General features: G+C 37.4%; 1 protein-coding gene across 2 annotated transcripts in view; it reads left to right on the top strand.

Moving 5' to 3' along the window:
* Positions 1 to 25,204, top strand: part of IFT74 (intraflagellar transport 74) — a 106,056-nt gene that overhangs the window by 65,496 nt on the left and 15,356 nt on the right. For both annotated transcript variants that reach the window (XM_045840515.1, XM_045840513.1), the window contains exons 14-16: positions 7,453 to 7,506; positions 9,133 to 9,230; positions 10,287 to 10,413. In XM_045840515.1, the coding sequence (XP_045696471.1) occupies positions 7,453 to 7,506; positions 9,133 to 9,230; positions 10,287 to 10,413 (279 nt within the window). The remainder of the gene's footprint in view (positions 1 to 7,452; positions 7,507 to 9,132; positions 9,231 to 10,286; positions 10,414 to 25,204) is intronic.

The following is a 25,204-nucleotide window of genomic DNA, read 5'->3' as shown; positions in this document are numbered from 1 at the left end:
TCAGATGAAAAGGAATTTGTAAAGACAGAATAGTTTTATTTTAGAGCACAGATTCTGAAACCAGAATGTCTGGATTCAAACCTGGGCTGTGCTATTTTACTGTCTGGTCTTGGAATTGCTACTTCACCTTTATGTACCTTAGTTTCCTTATCTTTGCAGTGGAGATAATAATGGTAGCCACATATCTCTTAGGGCTGCTGTTAGAATTAGATGAATGATGTGTGTATGACTCAGAATAACTTTCCTGGTGATTTTCCCAAAACATATTTTGGAAAGTATTTTCCCACTAATATTTTCCCCAGAACATAAAAATAACCTACTTAATTTGAGTTTGGTTTATCTCCTGGTATCTGAGTTTCAAATGGCATATGTTCATTGTTATTCTAGTCTCTCAATGTACATTCAATGAAGAATGGATCGTTGCTTATTGTCCAATTTGCAGGTTGGTTAAACTATACTTTATATCTTTATAACAAGTACATGCAGTGGACTAAAAATAGTTTATTTAATAAATGATTTTGGTAAAATTGGACAGATATGTGCAAAAAATTGAAACTAGACCACCTTCTTACACCATACACAAGAATAAATTCAAACTGGATTAAAGAATTAAATGTTAGAATTGAAACCATAAAATTTCTAGAAGTAAACATAGGCAGTAAAATCTCGGACATTTCTTGTAGTGATATTTTTTTCTGATATATCTCCTCAGGCAAGGGAAACGAAAAAAATAAACAGATGGGACTACACTACATCAAATCAGAAAGTTTTTCCATAGCAAAGGAAACCATTGATAAAATGGTATAAAAAGACAACCCATTGAATAGGAGAACACATTCCCCGATACCTCTGATAGGGATTAACATCCAAAATTTATAAAGAACTTACAAAACCCAACACCAAACAAAAACCATTCTAATTTAAGAATAAATATTTATCCAAAGAGGACATACAGACAGCCAGTAGACATATGAAAAGATGCTCACTATCACTAATCATCAAAGAAATGCAAATTAAAACCACAATGAGATATCACCTCACACCTTGTCACACTGGCTATTATCAATAAATCAACAAACAAGTGCTGGCAAGGATGTGGAATAAGAGGAACCCTTTTGCACTGTTGGTGGGAATGCAGATGGTGCAACCACTGTGGAAAGCAGTATGTTGATATCTCAAAAACTAAAAATGGAACTGCCTTATGACCTAGCAATTCCACTTTTGGGAATGTATCCTATAAAACCTGAAACACTAACTCAAAAGAACATAAATACCCCTATGTTCACGGCAGCATTATTTACAATTGCCAAAATATGTAAGCTGCCCAAATATCTGTTAGTAGGTGAATGGATAAAAGAGCTGTTGGGTATTTGCACAGTGAAATACTACTCGGCCATAACAAAGAAGAAACTTACCTTTTGCAACAGTATGGATGGATCTGGAGAATGAACCAGTCAGAGAAAGACAAAAAACATATGATTTCACTCATATGTGGAATCTAATGAAAAAAGTAATCTAATAAGCTAAATAGAAATAGACTCATAGATAGCATGCTGATAGTTCTGGGGGCCAGAAGTAGGGGATAGAGGGATGGAGAACAAAGGAAAAAGGAATCTTGGACGTGGACAACAGTGCGGTGTTTGTGGGGGAGAAGGGCAAATAAGGAGGATAAAGGTAATGGAAAAATCCAATAAAAACATAGATAGCTCTGTAAGCCCTGGATTACAAAAACATCAAATGATCCAACCCCTGGATCATTTGATGGCAGAAAAGTAAGAGTCAGATGAACATGTTGACAGTGAAGACAAAGGTAGTTGTGGTGATACTTGGTCCCTTGGTAGAACAAAAAGATTAGATCTCCCTTACTCCAGTGGCTGGCTAGCAGAAAATATCAAAAAGTAATAGTGTGTTTTCAGCAATATCCCAATCCTTTTGTAGCAGTCCATTCCCATGTTTTCTTTTCTCTCTGTAAGGGAAAGAAAGGCCTAAATTTATAGTGTAAATTTTGAGATATTTAATAGACTATACATTTTTGGAAAATATATTATGCATTTCTGTAATTTCTACATTACCTGTTAAAGTGCCCTACTAATACACACTTTCTTTGTAAAAACCTCCTGAACCCTTTTCACCCCTCTATTTACCATAGTATTTCACGCCTACCCCAGTTACAATATTTGTATTGTGTTGTAATTTTTTATTTTTAAACACCTAAAAGATTGTAAACCCTTCTAGGAAAGAATGGTAGCTATCTTGTTCTTTTTTTATATCATAGCACCTGTTACAGTATCTGGCACGTAGTAAGTAGGTACTCAGTAAATTTGGAATACATTATGTACAACCATGATCACATCAAGTTCTCAGAATCTGAAGGCAGTTCTGAAATCACCCTGTGTCCTTTTCCTCTCCTTTGGTCTTCTTATTCTTGATTTTACTACATTAGATTCTTTGCTTGCCTGCTTTGTACCTCCAGTAGTATATACTGATCATCTTCCCTGTATCTCTAATCTTGTCCTCTCCTGTGACTGCAAATCTAAGGACAGATTTGCTAACTCCCTACCTTAGGATATCCCACATCTGAATATTGCTTTTCACAATCCCCTCACATAGTAATCATCCAACTGAAAAATCACAAAATAGAGCAGTTTCCTAGTGCCTTGACCTCTTTTCTACTTAACAACAGTGTATGGGAGGAGGTTTTATGAAGCTGGGAATCTATTAAAGTATATGGAAGCTCTGTCCTGTCTAATCCAGCTGCAGTTCTGTAGCTGGACACAGACCAGGTATGTCTTCAGCTCAATTTGATGGCAACTAGGAGCATGAGTTTGAGGGTAGCAGAAGGGAGGAATGTGCCAGGTTTCTGAATTGAATGATAAGTGTATGGTGAAGGACTTCTAAATGTAATAGGGAGTAAAGAGAGGTGCATACTGTGAGGAGGAAGACTGATGAGTTATGGATACAATAGTATTAGGATGTCCTGAGATGTATCCAGATGAATATTCATTATTCTAGTAAGCAATTGGATAAAACAATCTAAAAATTAGTGAAAAGGTCAGATTTAGGAGTTCTTAAACCACAAGAATAAGTGAGATTTCCTTGGATATAATGTAGCATTAGAAGTCAACTAACAGCAGAACCGAGAATTTAAGTGAAGAAAAAAGAGAAAGCCATGAAGAGAATGAAGAGAGGGAATTATCTGAAGTAAAAAAACCCAGAAAAGCTGCCCCCAACAAAAAACGTAAGGAGAAAAACTGAAAGAAGGTAGGATGTATCAATAGTATCTGATAATGCAGAGTAAAATAAGAGTTGGAAACTGCCCCTTAGATTTGATAATTGAGTAGGAAGTCATATAATCTTATTGAGAACAATTTCATTTGCTGGGGTCCAGCCTCGACAGGTCTCAGGGTCCTCGAAGGAGGAATGGCTCCTTCAGGGGCAAAGGAGACAGACACCACGTGGGGTGCCAGAGGACAGCCAGGCTCTCTAGGCCTGACTGACTCCCCGAGAAGAATCAATCTTTATTTTTACAGGGAAGGTTATACAATACTCATTGGAGCAGGTACATAGTGTGATTATTAAAGCAGAAAAGGTTACCATAGAAATAACTTTGAAAAGTACAGGAGGTTTTACAGATCAATCATGTTAAACAAAGGTTATTTTGACCCAGAGGGTTATCAATCAGCTAGCCAACAAAGCTATACCGGCACAAATTTTCAGGTGCCAATTAATAACTAAATGTCTACTAAGGTTCTATAGATTGGTCTAAATTAAAAGGGTGCAAGGGGTGATTTAAAAATCAGCTATTATTTATTGAGGTTAGATTGTCTAAGTTAGATAAATGGTCTTTTGCCTAGGTCTACTGACTTATACATCTTGGGGGGCCATGTTTTATATTCATTTCCATGTATTGAGATTATTACATTTAATTAAAACTCCTTCCTTCTTTACCCACCTGGTCCTTTCAATAAACATTCCTGTCCAGGGTATGGGATGGGTAGTGGCTCTAATAAATCTTGAGCTTTTAAGTGGTGACTCCTTAAGGGGCATCCCTAGCAACAGCTTCCTTCAGTCTCTGGCAGCTGATCTGCCCATAGTTTAATTTTGTCCTTAACTTTCCAGGTGGGGGAAGTAGGCAGCACTAGGGTTGTTAGGGACTTCTCTTCTGTGGGCAATAAGTCATTTCACACAGAATCAGAGGCATGGTGCAGATTTTTTGTTGTAAAGCACAGGGGTCCAGAAATCCCACCACCTATTGATAGCAGGGATAGGCATACAGGAAGAGATAGACAAGAGATCCAGCCATAGTCACCTCTGCTGTGCAGATGTGTCTCATCCATCCCAACTGTGTCAAGGATCAGCTCTTGGTCGGCTCCCGACATTCATTGGAATGGCAGGAGGCAAAGCCTCATGCTGTCTTGAGGTCTAATATAGGTGTTCCCAACCTCCAGGCTGCGATCAGTACCGGTACCAGTCCAGGCCTTTTAGGAACCAGGCCCTACAGCACTTGAATTATCCTGAAACTATCCCCTGCCCTCTCCCATGGAAAAATTGTCTCCCATGAAACCCGTCCCTGGTGCCAAAAAGTTTGGGGACCGCTGGTCTAATAACAAGATGAGGAACTAGAAACGACATGTGTAGGAGATTCTCTTAAAAGAGGACGACTCCTGGCTGGCGTGGCTCAGTTGTTTAGAGCGTACACCTAAAGGTTCCATTCCAGGTCAGGGCATGTACATAGGTTGTGGGTTTGATGTAGACTGTGGGGGTGTTGTGGAAGACAACTGAGAGATGTTTCTCTCTCTCCCCACTCCCTCCACTCTCTCTCCTCCCTCTCTCTTCAAAATCAATAAAGATATTTTTTAAAAGATTTTTAAAGGAGAAAAAAGATGAGATGACTTAAATTTCTATAAAGCCAGTGTTGGAGGCCTCTTCCTAATCCTTTAATGCCTGACTAATCTCTCAGGGGTGCAACTTCTCAGCCAAAACAAGAAGCTCGGATTTTCTAAGAAACCTAGGCCATGGTGGGTTCAGCAGATATTAAATTTCCTGCTACTTCTCATAGGCTATATAATATTTACATGCACATCACTCTCCTCTGAGGGCATTCCAGATCACATGTGCTACAAACACATATTCATTCTCTTTGTTGCTAACTCAAAATACATTGCCATAGGTAAATGAATGGTGACATTACTATAGGACAAATCTTAATTTGTCTATAATGTATTTTTTTAAAATTTAGTCATTTACAAACTTTATCATTTATTATGAATTTTCTCTTTCTGCCCCCTCACAAATAATTGTACATTCTGAGACCATTGCTGTTCCATTGAACTGAATAGTAGTCCAGTAAAGTTGTTAATGCATTCAAAGCCTTAGCCTGAGTGAACCCAATGTTTTCTCTTGGTTCTGGGTGTCCCCTGTTGTTTCTGTATGTTTCATAGCTAGGAACCCATGATTACTGGGTATTTATTGTACTATCCTTGATAGTTGGTTTTGTTTTCCACTTTTTACTACTAGTACTGTTTGGAGGGCCTTGGCAAGATTTTCTGTGTATCAGGGCTGTCCTCAATGAGCTTGGGAAAAATATTTTCAGATCAGAAAGCAAAAAGACTGTTTGCAGATGCAGGCCTCTGACTTTGCATTCACCTTTATGTAGTCCTAACTCATTTCCTACCAAGAAAGTCTATATACAAGTGGCAATGCATGCCTCCATGTAATTAGGAGCTCTACCTGATTATCTTTCTCTATACCCTAACTTTATTGCTACTATAGCCAGTACTTGAACAAACGATACGCCTTATAGGAGTATATATGGAACACAAGCTAGCCATTGGGTTTTAGCCTCCGGACACTTAACCATTGGCTTCCCCTATTTTCTTTGAAGTCTTCTTCCTAAAGTCCTTTTATATGCTGGTTCCTCATTAAGAACCTCCTCAGGAATCTCTGGCTTATTATTCCCTCTGTCCTTGCTGGACATTATCTTTATAAGCTTCCTTAGTTTCTCCAGAATAGAGCAAACACAAATTTATTCAGTTTACTCTTAACTGGGGCCCAGGGGACCAGGGCTGCAGCTGTCTCACTAGTCCAAGAAAATACCATGTGCCTCCAAAACTCAATTTTGGTTACAATGAAAATCCTGTTGTCATAAAGTAATTGTGATCTACCTCTGCTGATGGCCTCTTTATGCAGCTAACATGTCAGATTTCATCCATCTGTCTGGCCCTCAGGTTTTTGCCCTTTTAAACATGCCATTCATATATATATATATGAATATATTATAAATAAATATATATATTTAATAAATATATACAAATATATTATAAATAAATATATATATATATATATAATGAAACATCCAAAATGGCTGTAAGCAGCTTTTTCTTCAGTTTGCTTCCCTTTTTAGTTAAAAACACCACCATGTCCTCAGTTACTCAAGTAGAAACCTGGGAGTCACATTTGACTTCTCCCAGTCTAACCTCACCAAAATCCATTCACTCTGGCTCTTAAATGTCTCAAACAACTATTCACAACCTTACATCCTAATTTGCCACCACTCTACTCCAGGCAACATTCATCTTTACCCACATTACTGTGACAATCTCCTAACTAGTCTTATTACCTCCATCTTACTACTCTTTGATTCTTCAGACCAGAAACATTTTTCAGAAATGCAAACTGACCATTTTCTCCCGGCTTAAAATTCTTCAGTAATTTTACCATTGTCCATAGAAGGAAGTTCAGACTTTTATATAACCAAGCTCATCTTTGTGCCATTTTTTTCACTTACATTCTCTGCCTCAACCATGCCACTTTTTCAGTTTTTGTTCTAGCATATTCATCCTCACCTTCAAATGCTTTGACTTTGAAATTAATCTTCTGTATTTTAACCAGGTAACTCTTATTCATTTATTCTTTATAATGCAGCCTAAATAATATATTAGAGAAAATTTCCCTGAACCCCTCAACTAAATTAATTTACCTTGCTGTGTACTTGTATATATAACTTTTTTTTATGATAGCACTTAGTGCACTTTAATTTTAATTGCTTTTGAAACATCTAAACTTTACGCTTTGTAGGGGAAGTTAGCCTGCTATCTTGCTTGTCAATGTGAGCTATTCAAAGATGGAATGAACTTTTTGGCATCTTCTGTTTCCCATCACCAGTAGTATTCTTGTGTAGGTTGAATAGCTCCAAGTTGGGACTAATATAGAGAACCACTGGAAAGCCTTTAAGTCCTTTCCAGTCAGAAGATTCTTTATTTCCAAATAGTCAAACATACAAATATAGCCGTTTTAAAAGATTCTAGCATTCAGTGTACAAGAATTACAGCTAAATGAAAATATTGAATATTCAATGACTAATGACATACGAAGCACCTAAGATTTATTTCTAATTTAGAGCGCTGTATCTAGAGTTTTTGAAATTAACATTATATTTTGTATCTCTTATAGGTGAAATGAATCAGAAGTACAAGGAGCTTAAAAAAAGGGAAGAAAATATGGACAGTAAGTCTTAGTCTTACAGATGAAAATACTGTATCTTCAGGTAGCTGTTCACTTATATACCAAATCAGAGATCTCATTTGGGAAGGATAAAATGGCTAATAAATGCAGAAGTGTGGACATTCAAAGCATTTGCCTTGAAGGATTACTAAAGATCTAGCATAGTTAGGGGAGAGGTGAAGAATTCTGAAAAAGTAAAGAATTCTGAAAAGGTATATGTGTTTGTGATTGTATGTTAGGAATAGATTCTAAATCTAGTACTTACAGTTTGCATAGAGAATCTATATAGACCACTTACTGATTGAATGTTGAATATTCTCTTTTACCTGTTTCACTATGTTCAGCTTTAATATCTTTCACCTTTTTTGTTGCTTTTACAATATTTACTTAATTATTTATTGTTACTTGGTTCTGTCACTAACTGAAATTCAGTAGCCTTTGGTTGTAGCTTCCCTAAGTCTGATGTCAATAGTTACCTTCAAAGAAGCATGCTATAAAACAATAATTGCCAACTCTGATTTAACAATATCCTGATTTTCCTTTAAAATCTCAGCAAGTACCAAAAATTACATCAAAATTCATTGTTTTATACTAACTGTAAAACTATTTTTAACTATAAGTTTTAATTTTTGGAAGCTCCATAGAAATACTTTAAGAATGTACATAAAAGCAAATTGTGTATTGGTTCTATATTAGACAAGAAAAAGAATGATTTAATAGAATATTTATAATCTGAAAAAATTATTAAATTATTTAGACAAGATTAATGCAGCATTATAAGTAAAATACGCATTTTCAGATAATATAGGTAATTAATACTATTTTCAGAAATAAAGTTAGTGGCTTATAATAGATGTTAATAATTGTAGATGTATCAAATATATTCTATGTAAACACAGAATTTTTCTTACCTCCTTTTTATCTTTACTTCTGGGCCTATATAAATGTTTAGTTTACTTGTATCTTATAAGGTCATAAAAATTAAACTTTTAAGAGTTTGAAAGTAGCTCTGGCTGGAGTAGCTCAGTGGATTGAGCGTGGGCTGCAAACCAAAGTGTCGCAGGTTCGATCCCCAGTCAGAGCACATGCCTGCGTTGTAGGCCATGGCCCCCAGCAACCGCACATTGATGTTTCTCTCTCTCTCTTTCTCCCTCCCTTCCCTCTCTAAAAATAAATAAATAAAAATCTTAAAAAAAAAAAGAGTTTGGAATTATGCAGCCCTGGCTGGTGTGGCTCAGTGGATTGAATGCTGGCCTGTGAACCGAAAGGTCACCAGTTTGATTCCTGATCAGGGCAAATGCCTGGGTTGGTGTCCAGGGCCCCAGTTGGGGGTGTGCCAGAGGCAACTGATCAATGTTTCTCTCACACAGCAGTGTGTCTATCCCTCTCTTTCTCCTTCCTCTAAGAAATAAATAAAATCTTTAAAAAATAGAAACTAGAAAAAAGTAAAAGTTTGAAAGTATGCAGAAATGTTCTTATTGAGTAATTACCTTTGGTTTAATGAAATGTTACACACTAATAGGTTAAAATTTGCTTTTCTAAAATGTACTTTTAAGACCTACAAATCAGAGTTTATATGGTGTTAAGTATGTTAGTAGTAATCTTTCATCATTGTTTCTCGATTGGCAGCTTTTATTGAGACTTTTGAGGAAACGAAAAGTCAGGAACTGGAACGGAAGGCACAGATAGAAGCCAGCATTGTTGCACTTTTGGAGCACAGTAGTCGGGTAAGTACCATGTACCTGACCTAGTGTCCTCATTATTTTTACTGCGATTATCTTTTCCAACAAAATAAATGCAGTGGTTTACTATTACATTTAAACTGTTTCCTTTAGCCCTGACCAGTTGTGGCTTAGTTGGTTGGACAGAGTCTCGCAAAGTCAAAGGTTGCCAGTTTGATTTGCAGTCAGGACATGTGCCCAAGTTGCAGGTTTCTCTCTCACCTTGATGTTTCTCTCCCTGTCTTTCTCCCTCCCTTTACCTCTCTCTATAAATAAACAAAATCTTTAAATACTAAATAAATAAGTAAATAAATTATCTCTTTCCTTTAAATTCTCTCGATTATTATTTTATTTCCTTAAGCTATTAATTTTTGTCTTTCTAGCAAAATTTAGCTAACTGGTTGGATGACAGGGAAAAAGATGACATATTTCAATATTATACATATGTATATAATAGTAATAATCAGCAGTAAGAGAGGGACTGATTCAGAGTAATTATTAAGATTCTCTTCCATATTAATCTATCGGAACTTTTAGAAGTAGCATTTGCACAGATAAACTGCAAAATCCAGATACGTTATGTTGGAAAATGTTAATATATATGTTAATATATTTTTACACTGTAATTTGTATTGTAAATAGAAGGAATTCTGTTCTTCTAAGATCTACAAGAGAACAACATATATAATGAGTATCTTGACCCAGCAAAACATGCTTATTGAGCAGTCTCTAGTGGGTAGTACCGTGAGAGGAAAAATGCTCTGTTTGTTTTCAATAGTTAGTGTTGTAGGACTCAAGTCAGTTCTTAAAATATTGTTGTTGCATTTTTGTGCACTTAAATAAAGCAAATATAAAAAAATATTTGAATTTTAACTTAGCCTGTCCTTACTGAGAAAACCTTATTTGAATATCATTGTATTCTTCTATAAAATGTATATGATAAATGATGTATTTTAAAGACTACCCAATCAAAACATTCAATCCCTTAGCAGTGTTTTCTAAGAGCTTTATTAGAGAATTAAATTGGTGGAATTTTTTCATTTTCTTTCTCTGAAAATACAGAATATAAATCGTATGAAACAGGTATCCTCTATCACCAATCAAGAGCTGAAGATAATGCAGGATGATCTCAATTTTAAATCTACTGAAATGCAGAAATCACAAAGTACAGCTAGGAATTTGACTTCAGGTAAGAAAACAACCTAGATTTTTAAAGGTTTTTTTTCTGTAACAAAATGGAACTTTTAAAATTTACTAATGTTATTCTCTTTTAATTTTTTTTGAAAGACTGAGGATACAATTTATGAGTGCCTATTGTTCCAGTCATTTGTGGTCTTAGAATTTTGTCTAACTTTTCACATCAACTTAATAGTATTTCATTGGGTAGTCTTCCTCTATGCCTATACAATAACTTCAGTATTTCCTGGTTAAAAAAGAAAAAAGTCCAGTCTCTTTTTTGAGGAAATTTCAACCTGGGGAATGACAAGTAAACAATTAAAATACAATGAAATAGTGCTGTGATGGAAGCATAGGAGCCATGGAATTACATACATAGGGCTCATATTCTCCCTGTGTGGGTAGTTAGGAGAGATATCGTAGAGGAGGTAATGTTTTAATATAATTAGTTTTGCCCATAATGACTAATATGAGAATAGAGCAACATTGTCTAACAGAAATGTAATGCCAGCCACATATATAATGGTAAATATCCTAGTAGCTATGTTAAAAAACTAAAAAGAGAGAGATGAAGTTTAATAATATGTTTTATTTAACCCACTGTATGGTCAAAATAATCAAAATATCATTTTAACATAATCAATATGAAAATAATCAATGAGATTTTTAAATCATAGTCCATCTAACTTTGGACTAGACACATTCAAATGCTCAAAAGCTGTTCATGGCTAGTGACTATCATTTGGATAGTACAGGCAGAGAGATTAGAAACAATACACAAAATTGACCTTAGCCTAGGATAAATTCATGTAAAAACTTGTATGGAATATTTCATTTTTTGAACTAGTGGATTCTAACTGTCAGTGTTCTTTATGCTAACACATGTGGTGACATTGAATTAGTTATGTTTTTATTTGTCTACTTGGAATTACTTTGATAGTGAAATCATGGGGAATGAAACATAATTAATATTTACACACTTAAAAATGATGACAGGTTCTTGAACTATAATAATGGATCCATATGTCCATTTTTCTGGAATCTAAAAAGCTCTTGGCAGCAAAACCTAATCTGACCGGAACTGACATGAAGCTATTTATAGTCTTTAATTATCCTACCTAGTGTGACTGTTCATAGTTTTTGCTGCATTGTTCATGTACTTGATGAAAAGATGCTGCCTCAGACCTTACTGTGGGAGTTATATAATAATGATCAATACATGCACTATACTACTTTTCTAAAATCAGAAGAATTCTGCATTCTCTATCACAAATTCCCTAGGAGATTTATTTAAGGGATTATAGACTTATAAATACACACTGAATGCTATTAATATATAATTGAATTTAAATTGATGATATAAGTGGACATTTGTTGTTATTCTACACATGTAAGTATATTTTATCTGCCCAGATATGTTTAGAGTCTGTTTACCATGGTTTTATTTGTATATCTGAATTATATGCAAAAAAACTAGAGGAGGTAATTCTAATTTTGATTATTACCTACTATTGGTTTGATGATGAGTATTTTTTAATTACAATTAAAACAAAATTCACCATCTTAACCATTTTAAGTATACATCATAGCAGTGTTAACTCTGTGTACATTTTGTGCAACAGATCTCTAGAACATTTTCATTTTACAAACTTGACACACCAGTAAACAACAACCCCCCAACCACATCATATTTTCTGTTTCTGTGAGTTTGACAACTTTAGATATCTTATATAAAAGGAATCGTGCAATATTTATCTTTTTGGGAATGGTTCATTTACTTGTCATAATGTCCTTCAGGATCATGTATGTTGTAACATGTGACAGGATTCCCTTTTTTTTCAAGGCTAATATCCCATTGTATTTACATACTACATTTTATTTATTCATTTATTTGGTGGTGGACCTTTAGGTTGTTAACACCTCTCAGCTATTGTGAATAATGTTACATTGAACATGAATGTGCAAATATCTCTCTGAAATTCTCTTTTCAGTTCTTTTGGATATATATGACTGAATATTCTTACCCCTTTATTTCTTTTTTTTTTTACAAGCTAAAGAATTTTGTGTTTTATTATTCTATTTAGGAAATCTTTTCTTTTTTGAGTTTTCGAGCATAATTTTAAGTTCTTCATTTATTTAAGGTCAATATTAATTCAACTTTTTGCCTCCTTGAAGCTGTCTTTGTGTAAATGGCTGTTGAGAAACATACATTTTTAAAAAGGTAAATGTCAATACCAGGGAATGAATTCAAATATCATGACACTGTATTCCTTTCATAATTTTATACCTTGTGTTGTATTTTCTTTTTAAAAAAATGGACATTATGTTTTCTCTGGAGATGTAGAGTTGAAAAAGAATTAGAACAGGTTTCAATGAAGATAAGAATTTAGTTCATTACTACGATAAAGATTTTACTGAAAATTTCCCTTATTAAGGTTGGAATTTTATTAACCCCTAGAATTAATTTCATTTACTCAGTTCTGTTTTATGTTTATTTAACCAAACATATAAATTTTTTCCTCTTTCCTTAACACCATCCCCATAAGAAATTCCTTGTATCTGGAAATCACAGTCAGAGGTTTATAATATTTTTTTCACTTTTTGGAGGTAATGAATTTTACATTTCCCTTTTGTGAATTGCCTCCCTTTTTGGTCCTTGAGGTTGTGACCAGAACTCACTTGATTTTCCTAGTGTACTGTATGTTTCTTAATGGGGCAATATCACCACCAATGGGGCAGATTGCTTCTTGGGGTAGAGTAAAAATATATTGGATATTATTATGCTTTGTGGCCTTTCAAAGGGTCACTTACATAAACAGATAAAAATTACATCTCTAATCCAAAAAGTTTATGAGACGGAGGCAATTGGGTAAAAAGAAATATTCTTTAAAAAGTTTCCTTAGGTGGACAATCATGAAAAAAAAGCTCAATTTATAATTTTCTTTCTTGGTCCAATTTTGGACTTATCTGATTTTGGAATTAGGATAATTCTGGCCTCATAAAATAAGCTTGGAAGTCTACCCTCCTCTTGAATTTTTTTGGAGTATTATGAGAAGGATAGGTGTTAGTTCCTTGAATATTTGGTAAAATTCTCCTGTAAAGCCATCCAATCCAGGACTTTTGTTTCTGGGGAGTATTTTGATTGTTGCTTCAGTTTCACTAGTTGTAGTCTGTCTGTTCAGATTCTCTGATTCTTCCTGATTCAGTTTTGGAAGAATGCGTTTCTGTGGATTTATCCATTCTTTTAGATTGTTCAATTTGTTGGCATATAGTTGTTTGTAATATTTTCTTAAAATTCTTTGTACTTCTTTGGTACCAGTTGTTATTTCTCCTCATTTGTTTCTGATTTCATTTATTCAGGTCCTCTTTTTTTTTCTTGATGAGTCTGGTTAAATCTTATTTGTTTTTTCAAAGAACCAGCTCTTGGTTTCATCGGTCTTTTGTATTTTCTTAGACTCTATTTCGTTTAATTCTGCTCTGATCTTTATTATTTCCTTCTTTCTACTCAGCCTTCTTGGGCTTTCTTTGTTGTTCTTTTTTCAGTTCTTTTAAGTGTAAAGTTAATTTTCTTACTTGAAATTTTGCTTGTTTCTTGAAGTAGTCCGGTAATGCGATGGATTTCCCTCTTAGGACTGCTTTTGCTGTGTCCCACAATTTTGGGTTGTTGTGTTCTCATTTTAATTTGTTTCAAGGTATCTTCTAATTTCTTCCTTGATCTCATCGTTAACCCATTCATTGTTCAGTAACATGTTATGTCGCCTCCATGTTTTTGTGTGTTTTTCAATTTTTTTTCTGGTGATTGATTTCTATTTTCATACCATTATGTTCAGAACTGATGCTTGATATGATTTTGATCTTAAATTTATTGAGAATTATTTTGTGTCCAAACATGTGGTATCCTAGAAAATATTCAATGCTCACTGAAAAGAATGTATATTCCACTGCCCTGGGGTAAAATGCTATGAAGTTATCAATTAGATCCATTTTATCTAGTGTGTCATTTAAGGCCACTGTTTCCTTGTTTTGTGTCTGGAAGACTTTTCCATGGATGTCAGTGTGGTTTTAAAATTTCATAATACTACTGTATTACTGTTGATCTCTTTCTTTATACTCATCAAGATTTGCTTTACAAATTTAGGTGCTCCTTTGTTAGATGCATAAATATTTACAAGGGTTATGTCTTCTTGTTGGACTTATTCTGTAGTGTCCTTCTTTGTCTCTTATTACAGCCTTTGTTTTAAAGTCTATTTTTGTCAGATATAGGTATTTTTCCCCTAGCTTTTTTTTTCATTTTCATTTTCATTTACATGAAATATCTTTTTCCACCCCTTTACTTTAGTCTGTGTGTATCTTTTGATTGGAAGTGGGTTTCTTGTAGATAGCATATATATGGGCCTTGTTTTTTTTTATCTACTCTGCTACCCTGTGTCTTTTGATTGGAGCATTTAACCATTTACATTTAATGTGATTATTGATAGGTATGTATTTGTTGCCATTTTATTCTTTATAACTAAGTTTGTCTTTTTTCTTTTTGTTTTTAAAGAAGTACTTTTAATATTTCTTAAGTACTGGTTGAGTGGTAATGAACTCCTTTAACTTAACTTTCTGGGAAGCTCTTTATTTCTTATTTCATTTTAATGCATAGCCTTGCTAGGAAGAGTAGTCTTATTTGTAGGTCCTTGTTTTTCATCACTTTGAATATTTTGTGCCAGTCCCTTCTGGCCTAAGTGTTTCTGTTGAGAAATCACCCAATAGTCTTATGGGAACTAACTCTTTCTCATGCTGCTTTTAAGATTCTCTCTTTGTCTTTAACAATTGCCATTTTAATTATGAGTCTTGGCCTGGGACTCTTGGTTCATCTTCTTTGGAACTCTCTGAGCTATCTGGACTTGTGTGTCTTTTTCCTTCACACACAAGGTTAGGGGACCTTTTAGTCATTATTTCTTCAAATAAGTTCTCAATCCCTTGCTTTGTTTCTTCTCTTTCTGGTACCCCTATACTGTGGATGCTGTTATGCTTCATTGTATGCCAACAGTCTCTTAAACTATCCTCATTTTTATGTATTTTTTTCTTTTTGCTGCTCTGATGGGATGTTTTCTGCTGCTTTGTCTTCCAAATCACTGATTCATTCCTCTGCTTCTTCCAACCTACTGTTAATTCTTTTCTAGATAGTCTTCATTTCATACATTCTGTTCTTTTCTGAATGGCCCTTTTTTATGGTTTGTATGTCCTTTTTCATGCTGTTTTCACCAAGTTCTTTGTAGTTCTCACTAAATTCCTTAAGGATCTTTATAACAATTTTTTTTTAATTCTATATCTGGTTAATTGCTTTCCTCCATTTTATTTAGTTCTATTTGTGGAGATTCCTCCTGTTCTTTTATTTAGGACATTTTTTTGTCTTTTAATTTTGGCTGCCTCTTTGTGCTTGTTTTTATATATTAGGTAGATATACTATGTCTCCTGATCTTGGTATGATGGCCTTAGTTAGTAGGTGTCTTTGGTATCCAGTGGTGCAATCTACTTGATCACCTGATCTGGGTGCTCCAGCAATGTCCCTTGTAGGGGTTATATGAGCCTTTGTGTTATATTGAGTCTTGACTGCTAGTGTCTGATTTATGTGTGGGTTCAACCCTCAGGCAGGCTGACTGTCAGGATAGACCTTGAGCACAGTGTTTGAGCTGTCATTTATGGCAGACCACAAAAGCAGAATTCACCTCTGTAGGGTCTGGTGCCTACCAAGACCTCCTGTTGGATATGCTGCTTATGAAGTTAATTAGGTCCTGTGCTGATGTTGCCTGAAGCTGTTCACTGAGTGTGTTGGTTCTGGGGCCTCTTGGGAGGGATTTTGGTGTAGGTCAATATCAGACACTGCCTGTGATTGGCCCTGGGCAACCTGTTTGGAGCTACAAAGCTGTCCATAATTTATGGCTATCTTTGCTATGCCCAGGTGTGTGTGGGAAACACCAAGTAGTGCACCAAGACTGGTTTCCACCAGCACCAAGTCCTGGGGCAGGTCAGCAAAAGGCCCAAGGCACCCTGAGATTTGCCTCTGCCTGCCTCCACCTGCTAGCTGACTGTTACACTCAGTAACTGAAAGAGCCTCTGGTGATAATGATGTTGCATGATGAAGGGTCTCAGTGAGTCACCAGGTAGGGGAGAGTGTTGTTCACCTGATTGATACAGGTTCATTTTTGGTGCCAGTGCTGTATCTGAGTTCACTGAGCAAAAGTCCCAGGGTATACCAAGCCTAGCTGCTATCCACTAGGTGTCTGCAGACCTTTGTGGTGGGGTAGAGTTTCAGGAAATCTTCAGGGTGAAGCCAGCAGAGTTTATCTGGCCCAAAGAGACCATGATTTGGCTGTGTGGAGGGAGAGCTCTGCCCCATTCTTCAGGCATGCAAAGGAAAAAGGGCCCCTGTCCTAGAGCCACACAGCTCAGTCTGTCCCAGATTCTGCTGGGAGCCTGAGCCCAGCAGGCCAGGACCACTGGGAGTCAGGAGGATGGGGCTAGTGTATCTTCTGTGAGGGGGAGTGGCAGTCAGGCTTAGGGGAAAGAGGGAGGAGTGGTCCCCAACTGCAGAGCAATACAACTCAGTCACTGACAGTCTCTGAGTCTGCACCCCTGGACCTCTACACCCTAGCCCAGGCAGCTGACTCCTCAGCATAGTGTGAGCTGTGCAGAGCGGGGGCAACAGGGAGTCCAGAGGGTGGGTCTGTTGCATTCCCCCTGGCTGATGCCACAAGGAGGGGAGTACTCCACCCAAGAAAGATGATGTCTGCAGTTTGGGAGAAGAACTCAGCTACAGGATCTGGCAGCTTTCCCTTCAGCTTTCTCCCCAGAAACATAAACCCCAGTCTCTGCTCACAGGATTCTGGTCGGCTTCACCCTCCCTCCACCACAGCCCAGGGTGAGTGACTATGAATGAGATTTTGTGTATTGACTCTTTAAGAAGGCACCTGTGTCTCTAGTAGACTCATGTTTCCCTGGTGAACAGAATCCCCACTGATTTTCACAGCCAGATGTTATATGTGTGCATCTTACTAGTTCTGGTCTCTGGGCTATGGAGCCTGGTGTGATGTTGAGACCCCACACTTCTCAACATTTTTACCTAAGATATCCATCTCAGCCTCTGCCATGGGAGCGTGGCCAGCACTTTCCACATCTCCAACCTTCCTACCAGTCTCAATATGGCTTCTTTTGTAAGTCCTTGGATATAAAACTTTTATTCAGCAGTCTTTAGTTGGGTACTTGGTGTTAGGGTAGTTGGTGACATGGACAGTGGAAGAATTCACAAAGAAAAAAATGTAGAGAATAAATTTTTTTATTCAATCTCCAAGAAAGGAGAGGGGCATGGTGTGGAGAGATACACCGGCATTGAGGGGTGGGGGCTTTGAGCTTTTATTGGATTGTAATTGGATTAAAGAGGGTGGCAGGATTGCTGTTGTGTGGCCCCTGGGCTATTGCTGCATTATAATATGAGGCTGCAGTTTGTTCCAGTTATCTTCTGCTTGTGGCTGTAGGGAGCATTTAGTTCTGTTCTTGCTTTCCAGTAATCTCCAGCCCTGGGGACAAGCTCAGAAGAGTAAAATGGGAGTCATGTTTAAGAAGGTCACAGGCCTGCTCAGCAAATGGTGTCACGATAGCAAATGGCTCTAGTTTTACCCTTTACTCGGGTTGGTAGTTCTGTAATTTAGTTGTCATTCACATTTGGTCCTGGGAGGAAGTGAATGTCACTTCCACTTACTCTGCCACCATCTTGGATCCCCACCATCTGCATATCCTCTGTGGTGAGGAGTCTTTCCAGGGCTTCTGCCCATTTTTTAACTTGGTGGTTTGTCTTCTTATTGTTAAGGATTAAGAGGCTTTATACTAGTTCTTTAACAGATCTGTGTTTTGAAAACTTTCTTCAAGTCTGTGGCTTATATTAAATTTGATTAGGAGACTGACTTCCACAAAAATGTCCTCCTCTTCCCTCTCTCCTGCTACTCTTATCATCAAGGCTTTACTCTCTTCCTCCAGGGATATCCTGGTATGTCCCCATGTTCTCTGCTTAGAGGGTCCCATTTCTGGGCAGACAAGGTGTTATGTCACTGACAGCGGTCTCACCTGGCACCCTCAGACCACATGAACTCACCTAACCTGACTTTGAAGGAGACAAGGGCTCTCTCCCTCATGGCCACTGAGCAGAGCCCACTCACAGAAGCTGAATGTGTTGGGTATGTGGGCTGGGGACTGGCACAGGGCCAGGGCAGGGAACACTGATGGAGGACCTTTGTGGTTTGGGTGCTGTGGCCTGTCCTAAAGCCTTGATCCTAGTGCTCTGACCTTCTGACACCCTCTATTAGGCCCCTTGTAAGGTGAACAAACTCAAGTAGGTCTTGCTCTTGCAACTGAGAATTTCACTTGTTAGAGCACATTCACCAGGTGGTCTCTGTGACTGGCTGAGCCTCCCTAGACCTGCTTGCTGACTGAGAGGAAGGGTCAGCCCTTGGAAGGGCAGGAAGCAGGCCTGAATGTGCAGGCTCACACCCTCTTGTTTCCTGAATGGCAGGGCCAGGCTGCCTAGCTCGGTTGAGTTATAGAGCAGGTGGGGCTTTGTGGGTTAGTGGTTGGGGATGGGGGACATGGGGCAGGGCAGAGGCAGGATGTACAGATGGGACCTTCCAGCTAAGCATGTCACTCTCAGATACCTTCATCTCCTCCACTTTCAGCCCCTCCTTGTCTCTCCCTACCCCAGGTCTCGGTACCCTGCACCCCTGCATTCTCAAACAAGACTCAAAGGGAACAAGGTAACATTGGATATAGGGAACTGCCCCCAACAGCTTTAAAATCATGTTTATATTAGACTGAGAATCTCCACTTCTAGAGACCTGTCTTAAATAAATAAACATTTATGCATGCAGATGTTCCCTTCAGTATGATGATGGGAGTCAAAAATTAAAAATGATTGTTCCACAGCAGGGTCTTTGGAAATTCTGACGTAGGGACACAGAACATACTAAAGAGGAAGAGAACTGACTAGCAAGGCCATTCCCCTAGGGAAATGAGGTTCTGGAAGGGCATATACCCAGGAATCCTCTGCACCCAACACTCACAAGTGTACATACACACACATGAACATGCATAAGCACCCACATGCATGCATGAGTGTGGGAACACAGGTACACATACATGCACGTGCCAACACTACATGCACACTGGGAAAGAACTGGAATGATGAGCACCCCCTGTTCTTGATTCTGAATTGCTTTTGAATGCATTATTTTACTATAATAAACCTTTATTATTTTGTTAGAAGTCCTTTAAAAGTAAAAACTAAATACTGTATTTCCTCCATATTTGTGATAAATAAATAACATTAAACATATGACTTTAATATTTTTAAAACTATCAAAGTCATGCATGCATTATAAAAAATTTAAACATCACCTCAAGAAGGTAAAATTTGCAAATTCTGCCCCAGAGGTGACCATTGTGAGTGGCTTGGTGGGTATCTTTCAGGATCTATTTGTCTCATTCTGTTTTTCTGTCTCTGTCATACACAGACTCATTCTCATATATGTCTATATACCTGTTAAAATCACACATATGTGGCCTAATATGTAGGACCCTGGATACACACAGTTGGTCCACATGTCTCAGATAAGAGGATCCTTGAGGTCTTTATCTATCAGCATGTAGAAACCCCTACACCCATGTTAGTGGCTGCCCAGCTTCCCTTGTCCATGTGGACCAGCATTGGTGGTTCCCATCCCCTCCCCATGGACATTAGTGTTTTTTTCTAATTCCTGGCTACTTCATCAGTGCTCAGTGATGGGTAGTCTCAAAAATACATCTTTGAAAAATTGTGCAAGAATTTTTGTGGAGTAATCTCCTAGGATGATCTCTGCCAAGTGGAGCTGTGCACCTATGGAACTCTGACGGGTGCTGCACAGTGCTCTCCCAGAGGAGGGGCCTTTTCCTTTTCTCTCCAGGGGACCTGCTGGGGCCTCTGCTTCCTCATTTTGTCCCCGGGCTGGTCGCCACCAGACCAAAAGGCTGAGGTCTGATGGTGACAGTGCTCTGTCCCCAGTGTTTACAGTGTTGTCCTCACTGGGGAGGTCAGGCATCTCTGACATGTAGAGATGGGTGCACTGCCTCTCACTGCAAGTGTACATGTTTGCTCTTTGTTACTTTAGAAAACATCACCTTTTGAGTTTTCTGCACCACAGGGATGTTAAAGCTTTTCTGGTCTTGGGTTGTGAGCAGTGCTTTCCAGCTTGTGGTTTGTCTTTTCAGATTTCTGCATTTTTCTTGTTTTTGTTATGGGCACAGGAATAGCCAACCTGACTGGCTTCTGGCTCCAGGGTCACACTTAGCACAGTGGTCTCTACCCTGAGATGATACATACACTTACTGAAAGGGCTTTTCATTTTACATCTGGTGTCTAATCCATCTGGGATTTCCCTGTCCAATAACAAAAATGTGGTTTCAGAAAAAAACAAGTAAAAATATGTGAGCAAACACAAAAAAGACGCCTATTGTAGTAAGATTCCATTTATAGAATACATCTAGAATAAGCTTGAGTTCTGCAATGACAGGGACTGGCAGCCAGTTGGGAGGCCTCAAGGCCCGTCCTGCCCTTGAGTTGCTGCTGCTTTTGCCACTGGACTTTTTACTCCCCAATGCAGCCCAGGCCTGTGTCTGCACAGATCTCCATCTAAAGGAAATGAAATTTACCTCCAGAGCTGGGGATAAACCTCAGGCAGAGGGTACGGCCCACACTCCATGTCCACCTAGCCAGGTTTGACCTGGGGTATGAACAAGACTGGCCCACCAGGCTTCTGGCCCCTCCTTTGCCTGTTCCTGCTCAGGGTAGGCCCTCCCCACATGAAACCTCCTTCCACACACAGATTAGGACAGGACATAGGGCTGCTTGGGTGGGGTCAGGGTGGTAGCCTGGCCTCCAAAAAAGCACCTGGACCTCCCAATGCCTCTGGGTTCCACTGTGAAAAGGGCTTCAGCCGTCAGGGCTGAGTCTGGATTTGTCAGTGACAGTGTTCAAACATACATTCAGGGCTTCCTTTTATTTTCTGGGAGTTTTTGATTAGTGCTTGGATTTCATTATTTGTAATTGATATATTCAGATTTTCTGATTCTTCCTGATTCAGTTTTGGAATTTGTTTGTTTCTAGGAATTTATCCATTTGTTCAGGTTATGCAATTTGTTGACATATAGTTGGTCATAACAGTTTCTTATAATCCTTTGTATTTCTGTGGTGTCAGCTGTTACTTCTCCTCTTTCATTTCTGATTTGATTCATTTGATGGGCCACCTTCTTAAACCATGCACAAGAAGAAACTCAAAATGGACTGAAGACTTAAATGTAAGATTAAAAACCATAAAATTCCTAGGAGATAACTTAGGTAGTAAAATCTTGGACATTTTTTATAGCAATATTTTTCTAATATATCACTTCAGGCAAGGGAAACAAAATTTAAAAAAAAAACAAATGGGATTGTGTTTTGCACAGCAAAGGAAACTGTCAACAAAGTGAAAAGGCAGCCCACTGAATGGAAGAACATATCTGCCAATGATATATCTGATAAGGGATTAATATTCAAAATTAATAAAGAATTTATAAAATTCAACACACACACACACACATACAATCCAGTGAAAAATGGGGAAAGGAACTGAATACACACTTCTCCAAAGAGGACATACCTATGGCCAATAGACATTTGAAAAATTGGTCAACATCACTAATTATCAGAGAAATACAAATTAAAACCACAATGAGCTATATTACCTCACATTCGTTAAAATGACTGTCATTAATAAATCAACAAACATCATGTGTTGGTGAGGATGCAGAGAAAAGTGAGCCCTCTTGCTCTGTTGGTGGGAATTTAGATTGGTGCAGCCACTGTGGAAACCTGGATTTTTCTCAAAAAGTTAAAAATGAAACTATCTGATGACCCAGCATTTCCACTTCTGAGAATATGTCTAAAGAAACCTGAAATTCTGATTGGAAAGAATATATGCACCAGTGTGTTCAATTTACAATGTTATTGATCAGTAGCCTAGCCAAGATTTGAAAGCAACCCAAGTACCCACCAGTAGATGAGTAGATAAAATACTGTGGAATATTTACACAATAGAATACTACTCAGCCATAATAAAGAAGGAAATCCTTACTTTTGTGACAGCATGTATGGCCCTAGAGAGTATTATGCTAAGTGAAATCAGCCAGTCAGAAAAAAAAGGAATACTATATGATTACACTTATATGTGGAATCTAATAAACAAAATAAACAAAATAGAAACAGACTCATAGATACAGAAAACAGACTGACAGCTGTCAGAGGGGTGGATGGTTGGAGGGCTCGGTGAAAAAGGTGAAGGGATTAAACAAAAGAAAATAAACACAACTCATAGACACAGACAACGGTATGGTCATTAACAGAAGGAAATGGAGGTGGGAGGAGATAGAAAAGAGTGTAGGGGTGATAAATGGTAATAGAGAGAGACTTGACTTTGGATGGTGAACACACAATACAGTATACAGATGATATAGTATAGAATTAGACACTTGAAATATGTAATTTTACTAACCAATGTCACTCCAATAAGTTCAATAAAACTTTTTTTAAAAGTTTGAGAAACACTGGTGTATTGCATGAGTAAAAAGGCAAGGAACATGTCAGCAATCGTTTTTATTTATATTTCTGGAAAGGAAACTCCAGGGAATAAACAAATGCGCTGATGGCAGAATATTTGAGAAACGTTTCCCCAGGTCAAAGTGGTTCCTTCTGAGATTTTGCTACTGTGTACACACTGCTCGGTAAACTTTGCAGCTTCAGAGCCTATCAGAAGGAACTGGTCTGCATCCTCTTCCTGTCTCTTCCCTGGGAGAAGATTTTAGCTTTTCATCAGGACCTGCTGTGAAAGGAAGATAAACTTTACCCTATACCAACCAACCATTTTCTCCCTTTTGGTAATAAAAGCAGTTTCTGTAGCTTCTAAATGTATTTCCTTTATCTTAAAATTAAACTTGTAGTTAGATTTATATAACTGTTTTCACCAGTCAAATTATATAAGCTAAGTATATTTCTTACTTAGAGCATTGAAACCATAAGTTGACTTGCTTAGCACTTTAAACCTTATCTTAACTATTTTCTTTTTAAAATTTTTAAAAGATTTTATTTATTCTTAGAGAGAGGGAAAGGGAGGGATAAAGAGAAGAAGAGAAACATCAAAATGTGAGAAAAACATTGATCAGTTGCCTCTTGCATATTCCTAAACAAGTGCCTGGCCCACAACCCAGGCATGTGCCGTGACCAGAAATCAAACCAGCAACCTTTCAGTTAGCAGGTGGGTGCTCAATCCACTGAGCCTCACCAGCCAGGATTCTTTCTTAAAAAAAAATTAATGTATTAAATTCATTGATACAGATCTTGTATCATAGGAGTGTACACTTGAAACCTATATGATCCTATTAAGCAGTGTCACCCCAACTATTTTCAACCTTAGAGATAGGAAACCAACTAAACAAAACCTTCTCAACATTTAATTCCATAAACATGCGTTTTTAATAACATATGTTAATATGGTTGAGTCTTAAGACTCTCAAAGGACAAAAAATGTTCAAGTTTAATTATACCAACATAAAACAAATTTTGTTGCTAACAAAATGCAAATTAAAACCACAATGAGGTATCACCTCACATTTGCCAGAATGACCATCATTAATAAATCAACAAATAAGTACTGGCAAGGATGTGCAGAAAAGGGAACCCTAGTGCACTGTTGGTAGGAATGCAGACTGGTGCAGCTACTGTGGAAAACAGTATGGAATTTCCTCAAAGACCTAAAAATGGAACTGCCTTTTGACCTAGCAATTCCACTGCTGGGATTACACCCTAAGAATCCCGAATCACCAATTCAAAAGAACCTATGCACCCCAATGTTTATAGCAGCACTATTTACAATAGCCAAGTTCTGGAAGCAGCCTAGGTGCCCATCAGTAAATAAGTGGATCAAAAAACTGACACATTTTCATAATGAAATACTACACAGCAGAAAGAAAGAGGGAACTCCTACTTTTCATGATAGCATGGATGGAACTGGAGAATATTTCACTCTCCCTGTTTTTTATTTGCTACTTAATGCCATGGCTAAGTGAAATAAGCCAGTTGGCAAAAAGACAAATACCATATGATCTCACCTATAAGAGGAATTTAATGAACAAAATAAGCAAATGAGCAAAATAGAACCAGAGGCATAGAAATATGGAACAGACTGAAAGTTACCAGAGGGGAGGGAGGAGGGGTATAATGGTAGAAAAGAGACGAAGGAACTAGTCAAAGAAAATGTATGAATGACCCATGGACAACAGTGTGAGAATTGACTGTGGGAGTGGGGGTGGGTTAGGTACAGGAGGGCAAAGGGGGAAAAATTGGGCCAAGTGTAATAGAATAAAAAAAATGAAAAAAAGAAAATGGCCATTACACTATAAAAACATACTAGACATGTGAAGAAATAGAAAGTATAAGTCAAGGGAAAGCAGTCACCATACATTGAACCTGAGATGATCCTGACATTGCATTTAAAAGACAAGTACTTTAAAAGTTTATAACTATATTTAAGGACTTAAAGGAAAAATAATAAATGAACAGAGAAACGAAAATTTTAAAAAAAAGAACCAAGTGAAAATTCTGAAATTGAAGATTTAAGTAAAATGGAAAAAACAAGTCACTGAATGACCTTCATTGAAGCTGAAAGACAACAGAAAAAAAGAATTGGTGAACTTAAATCAATAGA

This window comes from Phyllostomus hastatus, unplaced genomic scaffold (genome assembly GCF_019186645.2).
Source record: "Phyllostomus hastatus isolate PE091 unplaced genomic scaffold, TTU_PhHast_1.1 phas_contig_34, whole genome shotgun sequence".
NCBI lineage: Eukaryota > Metazoa > Chordata > Mammalia > Chiroptera > Phyllostomidae > Phyllostomus > Phyllostomus hastatus.
The sequence above is the reverse complement of the archived record's forward strand: the minus strand, read 5'-3'. Positions and strand labels throughout refer to the sequence as shown.